We start from the raw sequence: 20,229 nt of genomic DNA, 5'->3' as shown, positions 1-20,229 counted from the left end.
TTTAATTTTAAGTATATAGTTTGATTTAAAATAATAAAAATACTTAGTTTTCCTCCTTTATTTTCATTTTCTGTTATCATAGTATTTCTGAAATAGGAATATGATCCAAGCAATCACACTATAGTGTATTTGGTTAAGTAGCCTGTTCCAACAATTAATTTAATTTTGGGAATGAAAATGTGAAGTAGGTGAGTGTGTGGAGGGTATATACCTGCTGTGGGACAGCAACGTTTTCGCTAAAATCGACTTACCGGAAGTTCTACTCTATAGAATCGATTTTTCACATGGTTTCAATTTTCCAAAACGGCTCAAACTATTTTAATTAAACTTGGTGAATCAATGAGAAATTAAGTTGTATTCAATATCAACTAGATCTTACCCTCAATGAAATAGGCTAACAGGGCTCAAATGCCGAATTTTCAAAAAATGTTCCTGTACAGTACCTTTAATTTTGTTTATTGGAAAAAACTAATGAGTCCTTATTGTTAACAATAATATAAAATATTAAAGCATTTTTTGAATAATAAAGGAGAGAAAAAGGAAAAACATATAAATCCAATTTGAACGAGAAATGCCCTCGATCGACTCCTAGCAATCCATCAGGACGCCTCTACACAAGAATGAATGTCAGTATAGTTGGCAAAAGATCCCATGGGAGGCCAAAAACCAAATGGATGTACAGAATTAACAAATATGAGAAAAAGCCCAAACTGGAAAGTAGTAGCCCAAGACAAGCAGGGGTGTAGAAGATTTGTTCGGGCGACCAAAACCAACAGAAAAAAAAAGATTGCAGAACCAACCGAAAAAAATATAAATATAAATAACGATAACAATACGAGTTCACTGATCTACACAAAACTTGGGGATGTAAGTAGGCCAGTAAGAGAAATTTGTATGATGCGCACACTAGATTTTTCAATATATAAAGTAAATCGTAGTATTCCGTCTACAGGGTTCTCTACAAATTTTAATAATGTAATTATAAGAAATAAATCTAATTTCACTCATATTTTTAAAATATCAGGATTAGGACAAAGTTCAATTTCTTTGTATTCAATGTGACAAAGATAGTTAGTATAAGTGGTTCCCTTCTATTTTAAGATATTGTCATCTAGAAAAATGACGTAATATAGCTCTGTGAATTGGACATTAGGAGCAACTTGGGCCTCTGATGCAGAACAAATTGTTTCTACAAGGCAATATATACTAATTTTTAATGAACGATAATTTAAAAATATGCAACTTTTTTTTTTTTTTTTTTACCGCTAAAAATGGTAGAGAACCTAGAATGTGGAGGAGTACTCCAAAAGATCGGTGTATTTTATAAAAAAAAAAAAAAAAAAAAAGGTTTAAAACTGTTAAAAAAAGGAGGAAAACAATTTGGAGTTTTTGTAAATAAACAAACCTATGGAAAGTACGAATCACACAAGATTTATATTAGAAAATATCCAGTAGTTTTCGTGTAGGTGTCAGGTGTATTACAGCAATCGTTTAAGTACGCGGAATTGTGAGAAAAAGTAATAGGGATTAAAGTTCAAGCCCAAAAATTAATCAAAGATACTGATAGAAACTGATGATCAAATCGAAATAAATATTTTGTTTGTTTTGTTATTTGGCCCGATTATTCAGATGGTTTTAGATTAACTTTTTCTCGAAAATCATATTTTAAAAAATTAACTTAAATCCAATAGTAGATAATGTTTGAAATATAATTAGCAAGAATAATTTGGGTTAATAGTTCAAGATACTTTATGCAAAAACTGTTAAGAAAAATAACTGAGGTATGCTAATATCTGCCTTTAGTTCCCTTGTTGCCTTGGATAGATTACGGATATAAAGAACAAAGGAGTCTTGGCATTCCCATCGATGACGTAAGTATGATTCATTACTGCAATCTATCGCTTTTATCCAAGAAAGAAGGATATCTACAACCGAAGTGCTATTCTTTTTTCTTCCGTGTGCGTCTATCTATATCTGAATAGGAGAATGCTAAACCCAAATACAAAATATTCATCTCTGGCGTTTATCTGAATCAATACAAATCTACTGAATGAGGTTCAATGTGTAAAATATAAAAGGTTCAATGTGTAAAATGAAAAAAAAAAAAAAAAGAAATAATTTTGGAAATTTTTTTCATATTTATCTCGTCATTATTAGGACAGCTTCGATCCCGAAAGACTTGTCTATTAATGGTCAATCTCTTAACCTCACTTCATCCATCCATTTCTTTCAATAACAGGAGTTTCACCCTCCTATTTCTCGACCTTCCGCTCTGACGTTTCCTGTACGTTCTTAAATCGTAAACACGTTTCGGTAATATATAGATCAGGATTTTGTGTGAATGCTTAAACCATTTAGTTCATTCATTACCTTTTTTTTCTTGGACATTTCTGACATACAGGTAGGGGGAGGAAGGCGTAATCTACAGGTACCAATACCCTTTTCTATCCATGGTGTTATTAAGTTTTTATTTCGTGGGACCGCCTCAAAAATAAATGAACACGCTCCTGACTGGATTTGAACCGGCGCCGCTGCAGTCACGAGCCACTTAAAGTTGGTACTTTGACTCATTCGGCCTCATACACTCCACGTTTGAACGCTCCTAATCTACAAACCCCACAATCCTTCTTGGCAATCTCTTTGATAGGTATTCGACAGAATTACGTCACGGGTACAGATGACATATTTATAGGGCTATAAGTTTCATGATTTTTTAAAAGCTTCTTTAGACTCTGAAAATTACTATTTCCTTAATATTGTCCAAGAATATATTGTAAAAATTCATGACGAATCTATCTGCCGCAACATGAACTACTACAGTCATCTTACATTGATATATGTATTGTTCCTTGATAATAATTTGACTTGACCTGTATAAAATCATTCATTATATTATTGTATTTTTAAGTGTATTATTTGAATCAGTAATGATTACTATAGAATCTTCTAATCTACTAAAAGCGAAAATCTTAAACGTAGCATCTCTCGATGGCGTTTAATAGTTTAGAGAGTTGACAATACACAAACTTGGCAAACAAAAGTGTGAATCCTCCTCCTTATTAATGCCTACTCTTCATCAATAGCCTAGTTTAGTTTTTCTAACCATGGTGGGTGGTCAAGTTTTCATTTCATGGAACTGCTACAGAAATAAAAGTCGACCCCCCAGGCCGGATTTGAACCGCCACCGCTGCAGTCACGAAGCAGTCGCTTTACCCCCTCAGCTACAAAACAAACCAACTATGGCGATCGCCAAAAACCTGATCTCGAATTGGTTTGATTCCGTTAACATTATTAAATATTTTGCGGCAGTTCCAGAAGTGGAGTTTCATACAACACTTCCATATCTCTTATTTTTTATTGGTGTTTATCGTTTCTCACTAACACGAAACGAGAATAAACCTATTACGATGATCGGAACCAGTCTGACCCCAAACTGATTTTTTTTTTTGCTCATTTTGAAAATTAATTTATAAAATGGGTAATCACGTGTAAGACCGTCCGAACTATGCTTCTGTTGTAATGGGTTATAATATGGGTTATATAATTGTATAGGTTATGGGCTGTTGCGAGATATGGAGAGGGAAGGAGATCCTGAATTGGACGCTGAAAGGTACAAAGAGAAAGTTAAGAAAAATCATTTTATAGTATCAGGTTACGTAAGCACCGTCAAATGAAACGGAATACATAAAAAAAAATGTAGAGTGAACTGTAGATGGGTGTAAACATTGAAGTTAGTGAAAGAAGAGCGCTTTTATGTAAGAGAGTGAAAGTCGGACTGGTCTATGTCAGACAGTAATGGTAGGAACCTGTCTGAAAAAACTCCATGGTCATCTCATGTGTTACACTCAACCAAGCGTTTCTTTTTTGTGCGCTCCTAATGAATCTATATATAATTTTTTCATACTTAAAGGCTTCATCTAAATATGGGCTTCCATCCTCTTGCCGCTCCGTTATGGTTTTACAATTAGGTTTCTAGCAATCCCGATTTATAACCGGGTTATTACTTATACTATATAACTATATTATACACTATCCTTCAGGAACATGAAATATACCATGATATAACGACTGAAATAATCATTGCTGAATCCATCTCAGTACCAAAATGAATACTATTAATTAAATCATAAAGTTATGATCTATATTGTACCAATCAGATGTCATTATTTTAACAATAATAAAACTCATTGATCTATAATTACTGCAATACGCATTCCCAGAGGTTTTCAATTAAGTGAAAAAGGTCATACGAGAATAAATTAATACAATAATGCATTAGAAATCCTAAATTGTATGTTTTATTTTTATTTATAAGAATTTACTTGTTCTTTATCATAAACCTATATTACCTTATCCTTATTTAGGGTCTCTCTTATGAGATATTAGTTTCGTTTGCTTAGCGCTTAATATTCTGGTCAGAACTTCGCAGTACGTTCCAAGCTATATCAAATAAAATTTATTTTATGGCATGCAGATTTAATAATTTTTGGTATTTCATCCTGGAAGGAATAAGTTACAACCTTTAGGGAACTTGTGGAGTTATACAGGTCATGGTAAGAACTGCGGTTGTGAATCATAAGTTGTTGAGTTACGGAAACCAATTATTATACTTAAGGATTCTTCTCACTTCCTATATTCATTCATTTTTAAAATTTGAGATTGTCTGAAGTGGACCTGCTCGATGAGAGGTCTCCTGAATATCTTAAACATCTAAGAGCTACTCGAGAATCATTGATGGGATTGGGAAGTCCATTTAATTAATATCATTATATTAAAATGTTTGTTATTTATTGTAAAATAATTTCCTAGATGTGGTTAGTTTTTCCCTTAGAGCGAAATGACAGAATAGCGATGTCGAGACTTTTATGAATTTTTAACATGTCAAAGAATCGTCAATAATGAGAGTGCTAAAGATAGGTTTGGAGGAAGGATAGTCTTTTCATCGACAGCATAGGTTAAATTGGATGACATTAAGCCAGTTTTATCTAATATTGTACTTTCTGGTCCTTCGATGGTTGTTGGTAAAATCAGTATTATTATCCCACCAGGTGGTGGGTAAAAAGTGGTTGTAATAACATTTGATTATGTAGGTATTCCGATTACTTTTTCAATTTTGAACCATTGTTACAATTACAGTGGCCTAAATCCTTTGATATAGACGAAAAAAGCAAAGTTTTTTTTCTCAATTCATCTAACTTTTATGTTCTAACAATTCAGCATCAATTGATGTCAAAAACCTTAGTGAATAAGGTATTGTCATGTATCATACTCTTGGGAATTTCATGATTATAGAATATTTCCTAAAGTTCGAGTTTGATTTTGCAGTAAGATGAATCAAATCCTACTTTTCCAAATTTACCAGAAAGTAAATTTTAAACATAATAATGGAACACACTATGGCTTCTTTTATGAAACTTCAGCCACCAAATGCATGTACTTCACCATTCGATTGAATACGACAAGATATATAGATTATCAACACCATTGCGAGTAATATAGACAAAAACAAACAAAAAACCGTTTACGAGAATCAAACGTTTAGTCCCACTGAACGGCGTGTAGTAGAAAAGAATAGGAGTAGCTCTATTCCCATATGAAAATAAGTGAAAAAAAAGACGGGATTGAGAAATCTCGTTTGGTAATGTAGAATAACATGAAACGTAGTTAAAAATAACACCAACCAAACATTTGAATAAATAGAATAATTTCGTAATCTATCATATTCTCATAATTCATGTTCTAGAGATCTTAGAGCCAAAAGTTACATTATTCTTCACTAAAATAGTATAGTGTTATCATTTTTAAATGCAATAATAAAAATAAATTATATACATCAGAAAGTTTATCAAGTATTTATTTTTAAATGTGTTAGATTGAAATACACCCTAATGTTTGTTCTTTAAATCATCTACCCCACTAGTTTGTGATTTCATCTTCTATGGCCTTGGCTCTATAACTACCAATCAAATAGTCAGTTACCTTCCTAGTTCAAATTGATGGATTGGAAATGTACTTGTCAAATCTTTAATAACTGTTTGTTTTTATAAACACTTGTTTCTGTTAATTTGTTAATTATAGTCCTCATATTTTTAATCGATTTATCTTCCTTTGTAATCTTACGTTTCTAATCCATTATCTTATCTAGGTTTTAAAGCAATTATATAAGGAAATATTTTCATGTCTCTCGTTCTTATTACTGTGACAAGTGCTCATCAGACTGTGTTATTAAATTGTTCTGTCTTTATTTTATAACTAAAAATGGTTAAACTTGTTCTGATTTTATCTTTCGTTCACCATAGGAAAAAGACATTAATTTGAAACTTTTATTTTAGAATTTAGTATTTTATTTTAGAAAGATGGTATTGTTTGAGATACCAGTTGGAGTCAAGTTTATTCAGTTTTTTAACAATAGTTGTCCAGGACGACAGTACAACCGACATCTTGTGTAAGTAATTTTTGTTACTATGTATTAGCTTGTGTTTTGTATGAATAATATGTGAGGATAATTTATTTACATCATTCTTCAGATGATTATTCTTTACCTATGTTTATCCATATTATTTAAAGAGAATGTGAGGAATGTAAAAGGTACCAAATTTTTAATTTCTGATTTGTTTAAATAATTTTGCAGTGAATGTAAACTTAAAAAAAAAGTACATTTTCTGTTATAGCATGCGTGATTTGGAGTCAATATTATGTTTAAACTTGCATTGTTTCAGTAATTGTTTTCTGGATTTCAAATCAATGTTACTCTTTTAAAGTTGAATGATGCTGTTCTATGACCAAACATAACTATGTTGAGGTTTTATTTTTTCCTATACCAATAAATTAACTTTCAGTCCTTTGAATATTATTTCATACATGTATCATTTTTGTTTTTATGAGTAGTATTTCATTAGTAGCGCTTTCATCCATTCATAATTAACCTGTCCTACGCAATTTATTTTTATTGATGATTTTTATTTAATTGTATATATTGACCACTATTTTTGTTTGTGTTTATGGTGGATTGCTAGATTTTAGTTTTTAATCACAGGTGGTGTCTTATTACTTAGTTTAATTTTTTTTTTTTACTTTAGTTTCTCCTTTAGTGTCCCCATTGTGCTGCTCTTTTTTCTGAATGCATCCTTAAAAAGTTATGAAATTGCATAGATCTTAGTTACTCATAGTACAATTTCAAGGATACAGTTTTTTTTTAATGTGAATTAGGCTATTTTTTTCAAAAAAATAATTTATATTATTTTATATGTAAGTACTTGTTATTGAAGTTCACCTTTGTAACATGTATACTTCGATTATAGCAATAGAAAAAAATCATTTGTTCATTTTTGCTATGATTGCTCTATTAAGATATTAAAAATCCGAATGTGATCCAACTCTCAAGTCCTTACTAGTTTTAATAATTCTACACTACTTCTGTATATTTAATAAATAGTTATAAATAAATGTGGTGATCTATGTCATCTTACGAATCACTATGTTATGTACAATTTTCTCTTAATATATTCTCTCTATACTCTCTTCTCATTAATATTTATTTTTATGTTAGTTGGTGTACAGTTCCATGGTAATCTCATTTTCCTTAAGGGGTGTTAAAATGTTATAACATTCAGTGATAATTTTTTTTTTTAATAATCACCTTTGTAAATAATTAATGATAAGACATTAAGATGATGTTGAGGAATTTTACTAGTTCCATAAAAACCATCAATACATTCGGATCCCTATTAATACTCTTATAAATGTTATACAGAAATGTTTGCTTCATATTTAATTAAGACATTTACTAAAATTATATGTATATAGTTTTTAAATGTATAAAAAAAGGAATACATTTTCAAAATTTTGAGGAAAGTAGGTTTTTGATGGGATATACACTATCAAAGTTGTTTAGAAATATTATTTTATTTTATTTAGAGAGCAAAAATTCCAATATTAGTTGATACTAATGAGTTCGTAATTTTATTCAATTTCAATATACAAAAAATAATTATAGTTTTTCATTTTGATAAATTAATGTTATGAATGAGATAATTAAAAAAAAAAAAATCTGTTCATTTTCATCCAAAATATTGTTTTTTATAAAATTAAAGTTTATTTTCAGCTTTTATATTTCATAAACTATAGTATATCTGTTACTATAAAGTTAGTGTTAAATAGCTTTACATCCATCTTTCATTAGTAAAACATTACGAGTATAGTCTGCGAACCACTTGCTTGTCTCCCATACTTAACTAGATGTACTAAAGAAAACTTCAATACCATGTGTCAATGTTTTGTGGTATCTCTGTAAAAACCTTCAATTTCCATTTATGGTATGTTATTTTGAAATGTTTTCTGATAATATTAAACATTCCTGTCATTTCTTGTTGAAACATAATAAGTTTTTAATTTGTTAAAAATTAAATTCTAAATTTGATATTACTGTTTCAGATGCAGAACAAGTGTTCTTATTTTGACATTTTTAACTTATGCATGTTATCATGCTTCAAGAAAACCGCTTAGTGTTGTTAAAAGCTACTTTGGGAGAAAATGTGATGGACTCATACCACCACCTGGCACTGATCTTAATGACACTACATGGTGTGATTGGGCGCCATTTTGTTAGTAAAAAAGATTGATAATTTTATTTACATTTATTTTTCCTGCATGACGTTGCGTTACTGTTTTATAAATATATGTATTTTTTTTTTCGAATTTATATATTTAAGTTAAAGATTAAGTTTTTATTTACAATATTTATTATTATAATTATAATAATTTTTAATTGAAGAAGTGCAATACTTTTTCCAACATTCATGTTTCCTACCAACATTTTGTTTCTTATTTGACAATGTTATTTAAATATTGCATTTATGCTGTACTAGTCTCTTGGTTAGAGAAGGTCTGTATAATATATAATTTCTCATAAATGTAAGATCGCAATTTAGAAATCTTAAATTTTGGAATATTAATACAAAATTGATTACTTCTATTTAAAGTTCATAATGTAGGTGACATGTAAAATTGGATTGTTAGGTCAGAAAAAAAATCATAGGTCATACTGTTAAATATAGAGTTGGAACGAAAATTGATCGGATGAATAATCATTGAACAACATGCCACAGTGTGAGGTCGTAATGAAGGTGGAACAGAACGAAAACTGGAATAAGCTCCAGTGGTAGAACGGAATGGCTCGTTCTGTTCCAAGTGTTAGAACGACCTATGACTCTTTGTGATTAATACTACCCATCAGTTAAAAATATCTGGTTTATATTTGTTTATTGGAAGCTTGGACTTTTCTTGAAGTAAGTCATAATGAAAAATGATTTTTAGTTTTGGTTGAAAATAAAGAATCTTTCAACCACATTTTCCTAAATTAGTGTATGCTTTTGTTAACGGGATGATTAAATTTGTAAATAATCATTTGAAAGTGATTTATCAGCCACTTTTTGTCAATATCTTGTCCTTACATATTGAATTGTTTTTTTTTTTAAATAGTTTCCCATCCTCCTTTTTGATGCAAGATTTGAACATGGCACTGGGCCCTTAAAAACTTTTTTTAATTGAAAAAAAAAATATTTTTTACAATGAATTAAAAAAAAATTTTGTTGGAATCTACCTTTGTAAATAAAAATTATTTTTTCATTTCAAAATTTTAGTAGTTTGTTTTTGTATGATAAATTTCAAACTAAACAGCCCATCCTGGTAACCCATGAACTCCGCCTTGAGAAATATGAGAATACAAAAATCAAATGCTTCCTAGCTAGATATTTCAGAAGTAAGAGGTTCTTGAAAAAAACTTAAGAAGTAATAGACTTCCTATCTCATAAGATCGGACTTGGGAAATTTCTAAACCTAATTAACCCTGAAAATTCTAAATCAAAGTATTTTAAAAAGTAAGAGTAATTTAAAACTCTGAAGGTAAAGAATTTTTTAATTGTTATTTATAAAACCATTCTTCACAATATTTGCCTCTAAAATGAGAAATCTATTTGCATCAGCCTTTTTCAATGCCAAGGTTCAGATCTACTGGTGAGGACTGAGTGTATTAGCATTTTATAGACATTCTAAAATGCTAATACACCCTTGGTTTGATTGGCAATGTGCTTACTTTTGAAAAGATTAATTTGCCCAAAATAGCATTTATTTACTTATTCTAATCTGTGAAGTATCATCCTATAAAGTATCATTTTATTAGTGTACTTCCCAGCCTACTGGTACTGGTATTTGGTGGGGGGTACAAGTCCGGCAAGTGGGCCTAATGGTCCTTTTTGCCAATCCCTGACGGCTACTTAAGATGCCGCTGCGTACTAACCAAGGTGGGAGTGTCAAGATTCATTTCTCAGGGATGCCGAAAAATGAATCTTAACTGCCCCAGGTGGGAATCGAACCCACAACATTCCTAATCGAGCACACTGGGACCTGCGCCCCAGCCTGCATGGCCGTCACATCCCCACTTCCCAGCCTAACTAATTGAAGTGTTGTACTCTTTCAAACTTGTGCCTACCAGTCTAAATTTCATCTTCCTGCTTGTTATTTCCTTCTCTCATATATTTGGTGTTATGTTTATTTATTTCTAGTCCTAACCTTTTTGCTGCTTTTTCAAGTTGTAGAAAAGCATCTTTTAAGGATCTTATAGATCTGGTAACTATTTAAAAATCATCGGTATATCCAAACAATTGCACAATTCCATTAAATATTGTGCCAGTGGTCTGGATCCCTGTTTCTCGGATAGTTCTCTCCTCTGTAAAGTTAAGCAGTAGGCAGGGAAAGGCATCACCCTGCCATACTCCTGTACCCAAAACAAACTCCTCCATCAGATCTGATCCAATCTGTACCATGCTCTTGGTCTGATACATCGCCAATTTAGCCAGGCGGACAAGTTGTGGTGGAATGGTGAGTTTTTAAAATGCTTTGTATAATTCTTTTCTGTCAACACTATCATAGGCTGACTCAAAACCAGTGAATGATACTCTTGCAATGCGATGTTGTTCTTTTCAAGGATCATTCTGAGTGAGAAGATTTGGTCCGTAGTTGACCACCCTCTTCTGAAGCCAGCCTGATTCCAAGGATTCTTTTTGTGTGAGGAAGGAACCTATTAAAGGGAATGTTTAGTAGAATCTTATGGCCACATGGTAATATCATGATACCCCTGTAATTATTACGATCAGTTTGATCACATTTATTGTGAATTGGACATATGTCTATTTTCCATTCTTTCATTCATATGGAAAGGATAAGTTCGAGAAGCACTTTTTTAAACCATTTGCACTAAGGAGTTAGGTTTAGAATTGGTCACGTCCTGCCATTTTATAATTTTTCATTTTAGCCATAGCCTCGTTGATTTCATCCTCATAAGGTAGCTTGGCATCCATATCTTATATTCTGATAAATTCACTGTCTTCATTTTTGTTATGTTGAAAGCTATTTGCTTTGTTCAGCTGATTCCTAAAATGTTAAGACCACTGCAGTAGAATATCCTTCTTTCCAGCAAGAACTGTTCCATCTTCAGTCTTACACGTTTTTATTCTGGGCTTAAAGACAGTTCACCTTTTGTTCATTTTCTGAAAGATGATTGTTATACACCCAATAACCATATGTGATTGGAGGCTCTTTAATGTACAAGGTCAGTTAGCGTCTTATTTTCCAATACATTTTTTACCAAACCAGCCAGTTCTTGATTCTCTTATTCAGAAACCTTACACTTTTTTGAGCTGTTGTAATAGCACAAGAATATGCCTTCTTAGGCTTATTCTTACCACCAGCACTCCGAAGCTCAGTTGGCAGATTGTGTCCAACACTATTTGATGTTTGGTTCGAACATCTGGATCTTGAGCCTACTTCTTCTCTCCTCTTTGCTTTCAATATTTGTTGTAGATATCATAGCTCTCATTTTTGCAACGCTCATGTAGTGATCTGATACAGCATTAGCACCTCTATGGGTCCTCAGATCTATTATGTCACGATTACTTTGTTTCTCAGATTCCTTTATGCTATGCTATGTCTGACTGCGGTCAATCCTCCTCACAGATCAGCAGCATTTGAAGTATTGAGATTAGCTCCATAAAATTCCTCAAATTCCTGCCACTTCCGGTACCAATAAACTTCTTTTTTTATCACCTCTTTTGCTAGGATATGACATAAGCAGAAACCCTGCATCTCAAGAACTCGCCTGCCTTGCATAACATACCACTGCCCTAAAGGTGGATTTATAAATTTCTAATGTGCTTGTAATATGGGACATTATTGCTGGCCATCAAATTATGCCAGGTGGAGTTCAATTCAAATATAGCTTGGCTGACTCTTATTGAAAAGTGGCACCTTAAGATTAACATTTGTTTTACATATAATGTAATATTTATGGTTTTTGTAATGACTTCTGTTGATGTAAGTCCTTTAAAAAATCCTCTTTGATTTTTGTGGAAGAAGTCATATTTCCATGTACTTAAGTTCATATTTTGTGTCTAGTCAGGTTTAAGGTGGAAAAGGGCATTACAAATTTTATTTCTGGTAGGGGACAAATATCTGTAATCACTTTAGATAAATTAAATTAAAAAGAAAAAGAAACAAACGTGTTTAATGGAATTATGTTGTTGTTTTCCCTTTTAGATGGGAGTGATGGGTCAGTTCTGCTTGGAGTCCTTGATTCATCATTTCTTTTTTCATACGCTGGTGCTATGTTTGTAAGGTAAAAACTATTCCTTTGTTTATTCCTCACAATATTTTTGAATTAGCAATATTTATAATTTGAAAATTTTTGTTGTAGTGGTTTTGTTGCTGAACGTGTTAACTTAAGGTATTTCTTGGCTGTGGGTATGATTTCATCTGGGATTGCATGTTACCTCTTTGGTATAGCTCACAGATTTGATATACATTCCTTATGGTACTACATTGCTGTTCAGGTAATGATTAACATTTATTTTACGTTTATATTGAATGTCTGAATATTTGAACTGGATTTTACTTGTTATGTAATTAATGATGATACATTACTACATAATCTTATTTACTTTAAAGGGCTTAAAAAAAAAATTAATTGGTTAATTTTATTATAATTTTCCATTAGTATAAATATGTATTTTAAAAATATTATTATCACTATTTGCTCCTTTATTTAAATTTGAGGACACTTTATAATCCTTGAATGGTAAGATAAACCTGTCATTTCTGCCTATTGGCCACAATTTTCAAGGGTTATTTTCTTGAATTCAATGATTATTATATAACAATAGTTGGAATATCTTTTTAGAAATTTCACAGTTTTGACTTTTTGATATGGTCATCATTTGTTTCTTTCTATTAGTTCTATGTGTTTATCTGTATCAGGAACTGTTTACTTTCCTTTATTCATACCTTGAATTTTAAATTTATTTAAAATCTTTAAACTGATTATATATACAATTCCCTGTGAAATGTATACTTTTTGAGTTATGTAGTAGAACATTTACTTTTTTACCTGAATTTTATTAGGTATGTACTAACAATTAAAGGTAAGTTTCATCAAACTTTTTAGAGCCATTTTGGCGCTACATGGTATAAAATAATACAGTTGTATGTATGTGTGTATGCTATCACATACAGGTTGTCTGATTTTACCCACACCGGGGTAAAGGACTCAGGGAACTCTGAAACATAAATAATACTTTCCTTGTCTAGTAGTTGTGGGAACATGAAAAAAATGAAGAACTTATTAGGACTTAATATTAATCTTAAAATCATATGAATAATTAATAAAGCTAAACAGATATAAAACAACAAAGTGTAATATACATGTAAACATATGAAATTACTTTGAATAATCGTAAGATTAGGCTAGAGGGGAGGGTGTGAACAAGTAAAGATTAAAAGTGAAAATTTACTGTCATATTGAGTGTTCTCCATTACAATAGTTAACTTCTTTCTCAATGTCCAAGTTGCTGTAAGTCATAGAGAATCAGTCTAAGTATATCTTCTGTGACCATCACAATCATTTGCCATACCTTTCAAATCAGTCAGAGAACTGTTTCTTTCCTGGTGATTTAGTCTGCATTAGGGTGCTTTCCTTCAAAGGCAAATTGTATAATATTAATTACATAAAAATAAGTATATACTGTCATCAAAATGGATGAAATAAAATATATGGGTCTGACCAAAGAAAAATGAAGAGCCCTGTAATAAAAAAAGAGTCTGTGTTAAGTGAGGGATAAAAAAGAAAAATTAAAAGAGGGCAGAGTGGTGAGAACAGGGAATTAACTTCTTAAAAGTGTAAAAGTAGAGTTTATAGTTTGAGGTATCAGTCTTGTATAAAAATTAATGTATATTTATTGAATAAATCAAATTATATCAGTAAGTGAGTATATTGTTTATCTGTTTTATGATTAACAAGATTTGGTTTATGGTGGATGTGAATGAATTTGGAAACTAGTTATTTCTTATGACTACGGACTGTAGCTAGGATGGAGGTATTATAAAAATCAAATGGTTGATTTTGAGATTTAGGGTTACAGGATGATATTAATTTGTGTTGGTTTTTGGTTTGCTGGTGTAGGAGGAATTATAATGTGGAGTAGAACAGGGGATGTGTTAAACAATATTAAACACTATTGGGGTGGGACGTGATCTTTTAAGTTTGTATAAGTTTTAAATAGTTTAACATGGAAATAGTCTCCAAGATATGAAATAATGATAGTGCAGTATTAAAATTTCTGAATTTTATTTGTGAGAGTATGGGAATATAAGGAATGGATCTGTTTAGAAAAGTAGTGTTGATTAGCTGCAAATAATTGGGGAAAGGAAGGATAGTTGTTATAGAACTTTTATATTTATCATTAAATTTCTATGTAATGTTAAGGGGGATAAGGTTAGGCAAAATTAGATTAGGTTTTTGGCTGCATTAATTTTCTGGTGGTAAAGATATTGGAAAAGATTAATAAATGTTCTGTCTGAGTGAATTGGTTTATTATTCTGGTAATTGGTATAATTTGATCATCAGTTTTATTTTTTCATAATTTTCTTGTAAATATTTTACAATTCTTTACCATTGTTTCAAAGGATTTTTAGAAATGATTCCAAGTTCTGTAAACTGTCAAAACTTGCTCCAATGATTTTTATGGACTGACTAAATTAAATTATTATTTTTTAAAAATCTTTTATTCAAATATAACATGATGAACCTTATAATAATATGATACCTTAAACTGAATTTTATTCCTAATGGTTTTTATCTACCAATAAACTAGTAATAATTGTTTTCTTTATCTGTAATATTATCTCAATATAACTGTTGAAAAATTAGATCCAGATTTATTAATAACAGTGCATTATTTTATGTTTTAGATTTTCGGTGGCATTGTTCAAACTACTGGTTGGCCAGGTGTTGTGGCTGTCATGGGAAATTGGTTTGGCAAAGGAAACAGGGGTGAGATTCTATAATTAGGTTTATTTTCATGCTTATTTTACATTTTATACCTGTAATCAGTTGATGGAGCTAAGAGTAAACAATTTTTTTTTTTAAAAATATAAAATAAAACAATTGTGAATTTGGTAAGCTTCTTCTATTTTAAAGAAATGTTGGACCATATTCTCAAAATCCTAAAATAAAATGAAAGTAGAGGTTAAAATCTTCATACTTGAGATCTAATGTAGTTGGATAACATGTTTATATTAACCCTTACCCTGTTAATAACATTCAATTGGTTATGGATATATTTAATAAAGTCTCTTTTATCTGTAATTTACTTGTCAACTTCAGTCAGAGTTTAGCATATGCCAAGCCTAGAAAAAGTGAAAGTGAACAAAAATTTACTCTGACAAAATTCATGGGGATATCATTGGAGGGAGTTATTTATACAATGATTGATGGTGTTATTTGTACTGAACCTCCAGGGTCACATATTAGACCTTATTGATTCAAATTATTTTAACCCACAATGACAGGGTCTGTCAGAACCAGTAAATATTAGTTGTCTTTATTTTAATTCATTCTATACATTCAATATAATATATTTCATCTATGAAAAGTGGATGCTACCTAAAAAAAAATTGATAACTTTATTTTATAACTAAGAAAAATTTAATTTAAGATTTTAAGTAAAAATAAATCTTTCACCCTGATGCTTAGTCACAAATTAAATAAATAAAATATAGATTTTATACCAGTAGATAGAGTATTCATACAGCATTGCCCTGTTAATTTTGGTGTTTGATCCCCTGTGCCTACTCTCCTTTCTGCTTTACTTTAATTACTTAAGGTTTTTAAAATTTTAAAAGGAATTTTAAAAATTAAGAATTTCAAACCGTTCTGTCTATATTTCTCTTGTTTATTTTTTATAACAACTTTTCTCTAAGGAAAATTATTGTAAGTATCAATTCTGTTTTCAGGTTTAATATTTGGTCTGTGGAATTCTCACACATCTGTCGGCAATATAATGGGAGCCTTAGTAGCCAGTAGCTTACTGCAAACTGATTGGGCTCTTTCTTTTATGATTCCTGGTGTAATGATTGCTGCAATGGGCTTTATTAATTTTTTGTTCCTCATTGATTCTCCTGAAAGTTTAGGCTTTGATAAACCTGATTCCATTAAGGAAAGACATTGTGAAGCTTCTGAAAATGTATGTATAATTCGCTTTTATTAAGACAGATCATGAATAAAAAAGTTGAATATTTATATTCATTGCAATTATTATTGTCATTAATTTATCTTGTTTCTTTTATGACTAGTTTGGTTTTTTTTTTAGTTTTTCCACAGATTTATGATGTAATAAATATTATTTCCTCGTATATTACACAGTTGACACTCAACAGTTAATTTAGAATTTTGCATTAATTTCTGTTGAATTAAAGCAAGTTACAATATTTTTGTTTATAAATGATATATTCAGTTTCTTGGAAACGTCAGGGATGTCATGTATGGGAGATTTAAAGAAATAAGCTTAAAGACATCTGGTAATTTTTAATTATGTTGCCTCAGTAGCCACTTGGTGGAGGTTTTAAGTGTTATAAATTATTCATCTCTTAGTCATGTGCTTTAAGTACTTTCCCTAGATACATTTCATCCCCTTGATATCAATAAATAAAGTTTGGTGTGTTGATGGGAAAAATCTTATATCAGTTAAAAATATTTTAGTTTAGCCTGTTTTAGTAGTACCAAAAGCAAAAGTATACCTTATGAGTCCTCAAGCCTTCTTTCATTTATTTACATGCTAATTGACCATTAAAAAGTTGCTTAAGCTATAAAAAATCAGGTACCATTTGATTTCCTGAATTAGCATTACGAAAGAATAGCCGTACTATCTAATTTATTTTTTAATGTAAAAGGTGGTGGATTAAGTATTTTGGTTTTATGGTTGCTTTTGTTTTGTTAGCTACTCTCCATTGTTTGATTTTTACATTATTCTGTTTGAGATTACTAAGTTTATTATTTTTAAATATTTTTTATTCAATGAACAAACTTGCGGATATAGTTTAATTTATTGATAATTTTTCAATTTGTTAATATTTGTATAATTTTAATTAATTATGATAATTAATAACATACTTTATAATATATCAATATTCATGTGTTGTGGGATAATTAATTATAATTCAGTCATTATAAAGTGATTAGTAATTCTTTGAAATTTATTCCAGAATGATTTTTATGAGAGATCATAATGTTAATAGTTTTTTTTTTTTTAAAACACTGTTAATCATTATAGGATGAGTAGACACATATTTTATTAATTTATTTTAATTTTAGTTGTAATTTAATTTAATATATTCTATATATAGATAGTATATGTGGTCGTAAAGAGTTATTAGATCTGAGAATATATATTTTAAAATTCGGGTTAAATCTAATTGGTGGAATCTTTTTGTTTGGATTTTCATCAAATAATAAAAAAAAAAAAAGGAAAGGGGATCTGTTAAGTTTGTGTGCAGATCATGTGAATGTGAATGTTAAACAATGCTTTTGAATAATAACACAAAATCGTATCTTCCATTCTGATTTCTGCTATGTCATCATTGCATGACATTTGTTTTTATTGAATAAATTTTTGAGTCACATTTATGCCTGGTTCTACGAATTTTTATTTCTCCCTTCTCAGAAAAATGGTTTCTTTTATTTTAACGGGAAATGTTCCAATAAAAAAAAAAAAGAAAAATGTTAACAAAATATTGCAACTTATTTCAATAAGCCAAAAGCTTCTAAATGAAGAAATACAGACAAATTATTTCTGAAAAAATTGAGTCAGTTTGTTTTTTAGCTTCTGTTCTTAAGAATTTTTTTTTTTTTGTTGTAAAAAAGTTTGTATGAGGTTGATATAATATTCGATAAACTACCTCTGCCTATATTCAAAGGTAGTAGTTTGATTCTCAGATATAATTAAATATGTTATTTAGCTATTTTTATATTTAAAAAAATATATTCTTTTATTCATAATTATGTCAAGAAATTAACCACTTAAATTTAGATTACTTGTTCAAATATTTGTTTAACTGCTTTAACATCTAGCTTTTGCTTCTTTGTTGGTTTAGTTTCCCTGTATATTTATTAGCAATTAGTTGAATTAGTTTTTTTCTTCCTCATTCCTTATTCTTCATCCTATAAATTATGATATCGGATAGTATGTATTTTTTATATTATTCTATATTTGAATATTTTTTATAGTTCAATTTATCTTATCAATGTTTTCTTCTTGTGTATGTTGTTAATGTTTCCTTCAACCTGCTTTTGTGATGTTTAGCCAAGGAATAATTCAGGATTTCTTGATACTTCTCATGATGACTCAGCAGATTCTGATACTGAATTATTGCCATCACAGGTAACATTAAGAACCATAAAAGTAATTTGAAGTTTGGAATTATTAAAAATATACTTACCTAGAATTAGAATATTTCAGTTGGTGCATTTTTGTTTATTTTAATTGCATTAGCACATTACTTAGTAGTTAGATGTAGATGTATGGTTATCATTTGAATTTTTACCTTTGATTGAAGCATGGATCAGTTATTTTAGTCTTTATTTTTAATTTTATATATGTAGTATGTCTACTAGTGTTTTACATTGAAATACTAAAAACTATTTATTTTAAAAAATATTTAAGTTTTTGTAATTTAATTTATGTTATTGATTATTTAGTTTCAAAGTTTATTATTAAAACAGTGACTCACTAATGTGTTGACATTTTTGTTTATTTTGGAATAATTATTTCCTTCATTCTTTTTGTAATGATAACAATAATTAAATTCATTCTGTTTATTTATTTATTTTATTTCAGTTGTGGCAGTTTCATTGAATTCTCTGATTATAATATTTTATACTTAGTGATGATTCTTTTTATTTATGTCATCAGTTTTTTCACTGCTAAAATATATTTACTAAGTATCTGTTTTTACTTGAAAATTTTCTTGCATTAAATTGATTTTTTCTTTTTTCCTTTTTTATACTTGTGTGAATGTTTTTTAAAAACTATCAATGAAGCTGTTCAATGTAAAGACACGCCTACTGTCTTTCAGCCGAATAACTATTCCAAAAACTCCAAAAAACAACACAGTATTTGTTATTACTTCTTGAACGGAGTATAATACAGAAAAATTGGCTTTTTTTCAAACACTGGCTTGCAATATATGAAATGGATACTTTCATTCATGAAAAACTTAAAATCTGAATTAAGAGAGAGTAGGAAACTATTCTTAATGATTTGTTTTATTACTTATTGTATGTTTCCCTATCAGATTAAAGACAAATGCATGTTCATAAAATATTAATATGTTAGTTCTAGGGAGATACTACAACTACTAAAATTTTTTTCTAATAAAACTACTAACTTTTTTAAAATATACATCAGTTTTTAGTATAATGATATCAAAAGAATATTGTATATATTTTAAATTTATTGAAGTTATAGTTTTAATGAAATATTCATATTATTTTTAAAAACCTATACATTTCTTTTGTGAGTCACTGTGTTAATTTAATTTTCAGGAAATTTTTTTTAAAAATTTTTATATAACATTTTTAAGTCGACCTTTTGTATAGTTTCCCAGAAATTATAGGTCTACTACTTCTATTTTCTTGAAAAAAATTTCAACCTGCATTCAGAGAAATGTGAATTAATTAAATTATTAAATAATTAATGAAGATACATTTGTATTTCTGTCCAGAATTCAAGGAATTCTTTTATGAGTGTACAAGTTCAAAGATTGTAATAGTTTTAACTGATTTCTTAGTAAAATAATTAGTACAGTGAACAGAACAGTATTGAACAATAAAGCAAGTGGTAATAT

General features: G+C 29.6%; 1 protein-coding gene across 2 annotated transcripts in view; it reads left to right on the top strand.

Moving 5' to 3' along the window:
* Positions 1–6,061: 6,061 nt before the first annotated feature.
* MFS16 (major facilitator superfamily transporter 16) overlaps positions 6,062–20,229 on the top strand; it is a 24,014-nt gene continuing 9,846 nt past the window's right edge. The window contains exons 1-7 of one of the 2 annotated variants that reach the window (XM_014439221.3): positions 6,062–6,445; positions 8,434–8,603; positions 12,592–12,670; positions 12,749–12,884; positions 15,298–15,379; positions 16,342–16,571; positions 18,687–18,764. In XM_014439221.3, coding sequence (XP_014294707.1) covers positions 6,357–6,445; positions 8,434–8,603; positions 12,592–12,670; positions 12,749–12,884; positions 15,298–15,379; positions 16,342–16,571; positions 18,687–18,764 — 864 coding nt within the window. In that variant the 5' untranslated portion in view covers positions 6,062–6,356. The remainder of the gene's footprint in view (positions 6,446–8,433; positions 8,604–12,591; positions 12,671–12,748; positions 12,885–15,297; positions 15,380–16,341; positions 16,572–18,686; positions 18,765–20,229) is intronic. The other variant, XM_014439222.3, reaches the window with a different exon arrangement.

Source organism: Halyomorpha halys, unplaced genomic scaffold, assembly GCF_000696795.3.
Source record: "Halyomorpha halys isolate HHAL.00 unplaced genomic scaffold, Hhal_1.1 Scaffold79.1, whole genome shotgun sequence".
Lineage (NCBI taxonomy): Eukaryota > Metazoa > Arthropoda > Insecta > Hemiptera > Pentatomidae > Halyomorpha > Halyomorpha halys.
This window is presented reverse-complemented; position numbering and strand designations above follow the sequence as displayed.